Here is an 8,294-nt window from a genome sequence, read left to right on the forward strand (position 1 = left end):
ATCAGTTTGCAATTAAAATCACAAACCAGTGGTATTTAAAGAGTATATAATATTATGATATGCATCATGTTTTATTATTTGTACCTAAGGTTCTAAAAAGTCATCATTATTGATTATAGGAGGACTGATTAAGGAACATTCAGCCAGCTCTGTGATAACATTGGAATTTTTATTGCAGAACTACTGTGTTGACTCTATAGCATATCTTAGGTGGTCTCATGATCGCTTAAAATGATCCTGGTCTAAATTTCATATAAAATTGGGGGGAAAAAAGTGTTTGAAAGGGTAATGTCATCAAATGCTTAAATCTTAATTGCCATATATTAATTTTTCCTCTCTCCATTTGTGTTTTTTTCCCTAGGAGACAAATTCAAAGTGGAAACAAAGACCATTGCTGTTGACTTTACATCAGAAGATATTTATGATAAAATTAAAACAAGCTTGGCAGGTCTTGAAATTGGTGTTTTAGGTTTGTATCTTTTTCATGTTTACAGATTCTTGCATTTATTGACTAGGACTTTCTTTTTGGATGTTAGGTGTTCAATTGGTGAAATGACTAGTGAGAAGAAAATTGTCTAGTTAATACAAGTGATCATTAGATGATATGGATCTATATACGCTTGTATCTTTATGTTTTGGGTTGTGTTTTAATGATGATTTTACAATTTAGGTAGTTTTCCCTGCCTGCTTTATTTCCAGTCTCTCATTCTCTCTGTATATATTTAGATATAGCTATATCATAATAATCCTTTGTGGTGGGTAATGCTGACCCATTTTTACAGCTGAGGAAATAAAGGCTTAGAGGGGTCTCAGCCTTTTGTTCAATATTACCCCCTCCCCAACAAGGAGCCTTTTTAGAGATTATTTTCCCCTAGTCTACCCTCCCATGAGACTTTAATACCACAGATCCACCGTGTATCTTGTTTATGTGCTGTATGTATATCTGTTCTTTATACATAAAAAGGATAAGAGCTCACACCATACCCCCGAATCAATTTTTGTTCCCTTGGGGGAGCTATCACCCCAGTTGAGCAGACGTGGCTCAGAGAGATGAGTGGTTTGCCTAAGCTGCCGTAGAGACTGAGAACTGCGCAAGAGATTTAGCCACTGTTTGTTTTTTCTGAGTCTCCTGCTCCCTTGTGTTACACCTCAGCTGCCTTATTGCCCAAAACAGATGCTTCTGCTGAGATGTGGAAGTATGGGTCCTTGTTATGGAAAAGATTCACCAGATTTTGAGGAAAAGAAAAAAAAAAACAGGCTTCAGAAAGTTACCCAGCATTCTCTGACTCATTTCTAGAAAGAAAAAGGGCATCTAGTTCAGAAAAATGTCACTTCTTCACTAAATCTCTTTATCCCACTGCCTACATTGGTGGGAACCTGGTAATTGCCATTGTTTTCTTTATTGGACTATAAAAGGAGGAACACTGAAGAGAAAATACTTTTAAAAAATGTTTCTTAACCTTTCTTTATTCAAGACCCCGCCTGTCTTCCTCATACTATAAAAGAATGGTCTCTTATATAATTTCGTGAAAAGGCAATTAAAAAAAAGTTAGCCCTACATAGTGCCATTGGACCTGGGGTTAACCCTGGCTTTGATGTGTTATCTTTTCAGCTCCTGCCTGGTCCATATCACACCTCACCACACCCCACCTACCCTCACAGCTATTCCCATACTTATAGGAGAGCCAGTAGCAAAAGACGAATGAATACACAGGTCTAATTTTCGCCTTGTTATTCTCTAATACATGCATTACTCGGGGTCTTTCACAAGCTCTTCTTCCTTTAGCTTAACCTAAAGCACAGCTAACATCTGTAAAATTCTCAACTTTTTAAAAATTCCAAGTCAGTAGTAGCTGTAACTTCCTAGTTAGGATAGACACTGCCATAGTCCATCCAAACCCCTTTCAAACTAGTCATGGACTGGAGAGTGAAGGCTGGCTTAGGCAAGGAGGGGGATCAAGGATCCCTAATGAGAGGAGACTTATTTTGAACTTGTGTTCGCGGAGACTAACTTTGTTTCAGGAGTGGTGCAGTTAATCACAGTTGTTCTTAGCTTTGTATAAATTTCAGCTGCTTTTCACTGGGTAACTTTGAAACTATAGCTACTCTGGGACTATGCCATTGAAAATGGAAGATGTCAGGCATCAGGTTACTGCTGGGCTGGAGGGTTATAAAAGGCACTCTTCAGCTGTTCTTTCCTGACCCAGTATATAGAAAGTCTGCAGTGTGATTTTATGCACAATAGATAGATCTGTTAAGGATGAGGGTACAGAGTACATGGTGCCCAAGCACCTTTTCCCCACTTCTAGAATCCTAGGACTTGTGTCAATACATAAGCATTGATATTTAGACTGAAGGGTTTATATTTTCCTGGGCCACATATGCTAATGGAACCACTGCTTTTGTAGTCCAGCCCCTTAGTAAATTGCAACCTGTGAGTCGGCAGTTTACACCCCTCTTTATTCATTCATTCATTCATCAGTCAATGAACTGGAGATACAACAGTGAACAGGAAAGCGCCTGGCTTTATGTAGTATAATGTTCTAAAGGGAAAGACAGCCCTAATCCAAAATAGTTACTTGTGGGCTAAGTGTTGAGATGGGGAGGGCAGGGTGTAATAAGAGGGTAAAAGGGATGATGGAGTTGATATGGGGAGAAATAATGGTGACTTGGCCTAGCCAGTGTTAGGAAAAAGGATGATTCCAGAAATATTGAGGGAGTAGAGGAAGCAGGACTCTACTTGTGAGAGATTGCAAGAGAACTCATGGTGACCTTCAGGTTTCTGGCTTGAGCATCTGTGTCAGTAGTGCCATCTAATAAAATGGGGAATCCTGGAGGAGGAACCTTTTTGGGAGTGAGGATCATTTAAGTTTGGGGTTCCTCTAGGATGTCCAAGTGGGGTTGTTTAGTCGATAGTGGACATATGGATCTAGGTTCCGGTAGAGCTCCTAACTAGAGATAGAGTTTGGAGGTAAGTCATCTCTGAGTAGTAATCTCACTGAAGAAAGGAAACTGGAGCTAATCCAAGGAGAATGGAGAGAAGGTAAAGAGAAAACTGGGGACAGAGCTCTCTGTTATCAAAGGCTGCCTGGAACGTATAGTGTGAAGGAGGGATAATGTTTTGCACAAGTTCAGCACTGTCCACTGGAAATATAATGCAAACCACACATTTAATTTGAACATTTCTAGTGGCTACATTTTTAGAAAGCAAAAAGGAACAAATGAACTAATTTTTATAATGTATTTTATTTTAACCCACTCTATCCAAAATATTATCACTAACATGTAGTCCACATAAAGTTTTTTGAAACATTTTATATCCTTTTTCTCATACCAAATCTCAAGTCTAGGGTGTGTTTTACATTTATAACATATCTCAATGTGGACTAGCTACATTTTAAGTGTTCAGTAGCCACATGTGCCTAGTGATGGATATCTAGCTCTAGTTCATCTTGGCTGTCTCTCATCCTCAGTTTGTGTGGGAGAGCCATAAATGTAATTTCTAAGTTTTTCTTGTGCTTTAACATAGCTTTCAACCGGGGGCAATTTTGCAGCGTCTGACAATGTCCAGAGACATTTCTGGTTGTCACTAATTGAGGGGGGAGGAGGAGGAAGTTCTACTGGCCCCTGGTGGGTACAGGGCGGGGATGCTGCTAAACATCCTTCAGTGCACAGGACAGACTCCCACAGCAAAGAATGATCAGTCTAAAATCTCAACAGTGCTGAGAGAAACCCTGCTTTGAAGTTATATTGTAATTACATAGTTCTGATTGAATACTTATGGAGACATACATACACAGACAACTTAATTTTTGATTTCTAAGTTGGTTACAGATCAATAATAAAAATAATTATAGCTAATGTTTACATACTCCTTTAAAGTTTATAGCAGCACTTTCACATACATTATACTATTAATTGGCTATACATTTTGTTTTCTTTCTACTCTACCAGAACTGTCTCCTTAATCATAAGCTTTGCATAATTATATTGACATTTATTAGCAGATATCTTATATGGCATTGTAATTTTAATTTGTCAAGATTTTTGAGGAAACTATTAAAACACCTTTATGAGCTAAATTTTCTCTTATTGCTAGGTCATATTTCAACTCAAATCTTACATTTCTTTCTCTAGTGTGGGTATAACCCTCTAGAACTTGTGGAAGGGGTCTGGTGTTGATGTTTTCTTTTTTTTATGATTACCTGGGCCTATAGCCCCTTCACTTTATTTCTTCCCTTTTCCCCCCTATCCAGATCCCGCATACCCCCCCTTCTGTCTAATAAGGGGAAAATAATCTTATTTGTTCTCCTTCCTCCTCTGCTTAATGTCAGTCTCACCTTTATAACATTCCCTAAAATAACAAACATGTACATTGATTTCTAGTAAGATTTAGCAATCCATATTAAGTCATAGGAGAAAATTTTGTCTACCGAGTATTAATGAAACCAGTAATGATAAAAAGAAATAAAAATCACCAAGGTACATTCCATTTGTTTGAATAGCACTAACCACTAAAACATAGTCCGTGCTTAATAAAGAAAATTAATATTTTCAGAATTACAAAGGAAAATGCTAAAGATATTGGTTATGAAAGAAACATTATCTTATTGAAAACAAGATAAGCAGAAAGAAAATGGCCATGAATTGTGTGAATTTGTGCTGAAAGGTCACCGTCACTTGATAAGACTATAAATGCGTAAGGTTGAGACAATGAATTCTTAACTCTGGTGTGTAAGATAAGTAAGCATCTGCTGTCTTCTCTCAGGCAAAGGCCAAGAAACACAGATTTGAGAAAACTTAAAAAACTTCAGCTGTTTAGAGAAAATGACATCAGTCCTGCTTTCAATAAGCAAACAATTAGTTAACAAAATATGACTGCTATAATGCTCACTTGATTCCTCAAGAGAGACTCTCATGTGCGTTCCAGATTGGTTTGGAGGACTTCATACAATACATCGCAGGAGGCGTAATTTACCAAGGCCAGGGGAGTAGCCTTGCATTTAGAAGTATGCCACAGAGAATACTTTTTTCAAATTTCACTATGATTTTTTTAACTTTTAAAAAGTGGCATTCTTTATTCTAGAGGTAAAAATAGAAAAGTCCCCCTGGAAAAAGATAGTTACTTGTTTTGTGATTCATTAAAAAAAATCAACCATAGCTTTATTCAAGCTTTTAATTCATACTAGACCAAGAATTTCCCTATGCCAAATGCTATGAAGGTCCTCTCCACCCATACTATCATTATTGTTATTATTATTATTTTTAAACTTATTTATTTTATTTTTGGCTGCCTTGGGTCTTTGTTGCTGTGCGTGGTCTTTTCTCTAGTTGCGGTGAGCGGGGGGCTACTCTTAGTTGCGGTGCGCGGGCTTCTCATTGGGTGGCTTCTCTTGTTGCAGAGCACAGGCTCTAGGCACGCGAGCTTCAGTAGTTGTGGCTCGCGGGCTCTAGAGCGCAGGCTCAGTAGTTGTGGCGCACGGGCATAGTTGCTCCGTGGCATGTGGCATCTTTCCAGACAAGGGCTTGAACCCATGTCCCCTGCATTGGTAGGCGGATTCTAACCACTGTGCCACCAGGGAAGCCCATACTATCATTATTTATGTAACTTGTAGAGTCAAGAGAATCGGTTGGTACAGGGTGACAACCTGTGATGGCTTAGTGTCTTAGGCCTATTTATTACCCATCAACTTTTTCCTATCTCTACACAGTGCCCATAATTTTATTAGGAAGCATCATTTAAATAACAACAATATGTATAAATAATAAAAGTCAGTTGATTGCAAAGAGTCATTGATTGTGAAATCTGGAATAGACCTTTTTATTCTCTTTTCTTCCTGTGCCCTTCATAAATGAATAATTGTTCTATTAATGTATTTGGTGGGTTATTTTTAAATTGGTATCCTTCCCTTCTCCTCAGCTGAATGCAAAAATACTTCTTGATTATCCTTGCCTAAGCAACCTTATGGATTATGGGAAATACTTGGGAAGCATTTGTGTTCTGTTTTTCTCCCCTACAACCTAGTATTTCCCTGAATGTTCTGAGATGGAGAATAGTTAAGTGTTGGGAATAAGTATCTTAAAAGATAGTTTGAGCAGAGATTAATAGTTAAGATCAGTCAACTCTATAACTGTTTATACTTAATTTTCAAAGCTTTTTAACAAAAGACCCAAGAGTATTTTTAGCTACTTGGGGGAAAGGACCAGTGATCTTCAAAATGGCAAACTCCCAGGTAATTAATTTGGTTGGAATCCATAGATGGCTTCCTTATAGTTCAGTGTCAAAGAAAGAGGAAATACATGCCTAGGAGAGGGAGCCGCAAGCCTGCAGGAACTGGGTTGAGGAAAACTTTTCTAGGAACCCTAGGAAGGAAGAAATCTTGAGCTCACTGGGAAGTTATGTGGCTTTCCAGTCCCAGTTGATGAAGGAAGTTACAAGTAGAAGAGCCTTGCTTCTTCAGAGGGTTTAAAAATGTGTAACGCTACAGATTATCTTCTTGCCAATTTCAGGAACTTTACTAATTAGAAATTAGTTTTAAATTGCCTTCTTTTGAAATGTAAATATCTCTGAAAGGGCAATGACGTCTTCATTTACATCTTATTGGGATTAGTACATTCAGTTTACTGTCTCCTTGCTGGATCAGTCACCCTGAGGAAATGACTATTTTAGTTAATGAAAGACATGGAGAAATCATTTCGAAATGGAGAAGAGAGGCTTAAAGAGGAAACTGTAGTGGTAGGTTGGTGATTAGTGGGGTGCTGAGAGGGGATGAAAAATAGTAGGGCAAAATGAAATTAGTTGAGAGAGCACAATGATAAGTGTTTGGAAATACCCTCCTTCCTTTTTTTTTTTTTTCCTGTAGCCCAGGTATAAAATGACTCAGGCTCAAGAAAGGACAGAGGCTATTATTCTAAAGTATGTAGGAAAGGATTACAGGAGCATGGTAGGATGATCGTTTGCAGAGAGGGTGGAGTTTCTCTATTATTCCACGATATGATTTTCATGCCTTCTAGGGGTGAAGGGTACTTCCCAAAACTTCCCTTTTGTACTACAATTGAATTCTGTCCCTAACCACCCCAGAGGTAGTGTAGACTCCACAAGTTCAAGGACACAGTCTCCAATTAAACTGCATTCACTTCAGACATCAGCTACAAGTTGGGGGGTGCCCAGGCCACCTGCACTTCTGACCAACTGGCTACAAATTCCCATGACCCCTTCAGGTTCGACAATTTGCTACCCTTAAAATTACAGTTGTATTGCGAAGGATACAAATCAAGACCAGCCAAGTGAACAAACACATAAGGCACAGTCCGAGAGGCGTCCAAACACAGAGCTTCTGAGCCCTCTCCTTGTGGAGTCAGGACTCATCACCCTTTCCACACATCTGTGTTCACCAGCTAGGAAGCCTGTGCTGATTCATCTCGTTAGTGTAAACTCAGGTGTGATCCCAAAGGCCCCGCCTTGAATAGCAAAGACATTCCAAGGGTTTAGACATTTCCAGCCCAGGAATCTGTGGCAGAGACCAGACAAATTCTTTACAGCATCTTTTCTTTCCTATTTGCTTTTTTAAATTGTTTTTTTTCTGGTTGTTTTTTTTTGCGGTACGTGGGCCTCTCAGGCCTCTCCCGCTGCGGAGCACAGGCTCCGGACGCGCAGGCTCAGCGGCCATGGCTCACGGGCCCAGCCGCTCCGCGGCATGTGGGATCTTCCCGGACCGGGGCACGAACCCGTTTCCCCTGCATCGGCAGGCGGACCCTCAACCACTGCGCCACCAGGGAAGCCCTGGTTTTGTTTTTTTTTAAAGATACTTTTCTCTTTGTTGTTTTTTTTTTAACATCTTTATTGGAGTATAATTGCTTTACAATGTGTTAGTTTCTGCTGTACAACAAAGTGAATCAGCTGTACGTATACATATATCCCCATATCCCCTCCCTCTTGCGTCTTCCTCCCACCCTCCCTATCCTACCCCTCAAGGTGGTCACAGAGCACCAAGCTGATCTCCCTGTGCTATGCAGGTGCTTCCCACTAGCTATCTGTTTTACGTTTGGTAGTGTATATATGTCCATGCCACTCTCTCACTTCGTCCCAGCTTACCGTTTCCCCTCCCCGTGTCCTCAAGTCCATTCCCTACGTCTGCGTCTTTATTCCTGTCCTGCCCCTAGTTCTTCAGAACCTTTTTTTTTTTTGAGAGTCCCTATATATGCGTTAGCATACAGTATTTGTTTTTCTCTTTCTGACTTACTTCACTCTGTATGACAGACTCTAGGTCCATCCACGTCACTACAAATAACTC

The 8,294-nt window shown here is 39.6% G+C and overlaps 1 protein-coding gene across 2 annotated transcripts in view; it reads left to right on the top strand.

The window, feature by feature from the left end:
• HSD17B12 (hydroxysteroid 17-beta dehydrogenase 12) overlaps positions 1–8,294 on the top strand; it is a 174,045-nt gene that overhangs the window by 106,735 nt on the left and 59,016 nt on the right. For both annotated transcript variants that reach the window (XM_028500815.2, XM_007126406.4), the window contains exon 4: positions 362–469. In XM_028500815.2, coding sequence (XP_028356616.1) covers positions 362–469 — 108 coding nt within the window. The remainder of the gene's footprint in view (positions 1–361; positions 470–8,294) is intronic.

Source organism: Physeter macrocephalus, chromosome 16, assembly GCF_002837175.3.
Source record: "Physeter macrocephalus isolate SW-GA chromosome 16, ASM283717v5, whole genome shotgun sequence".
NCBI lineage: Eukaryota > Metazoa > Chordata > Mammalia > Artiodactyla > Physeteridae > Physeter > Physeter macrocephalus.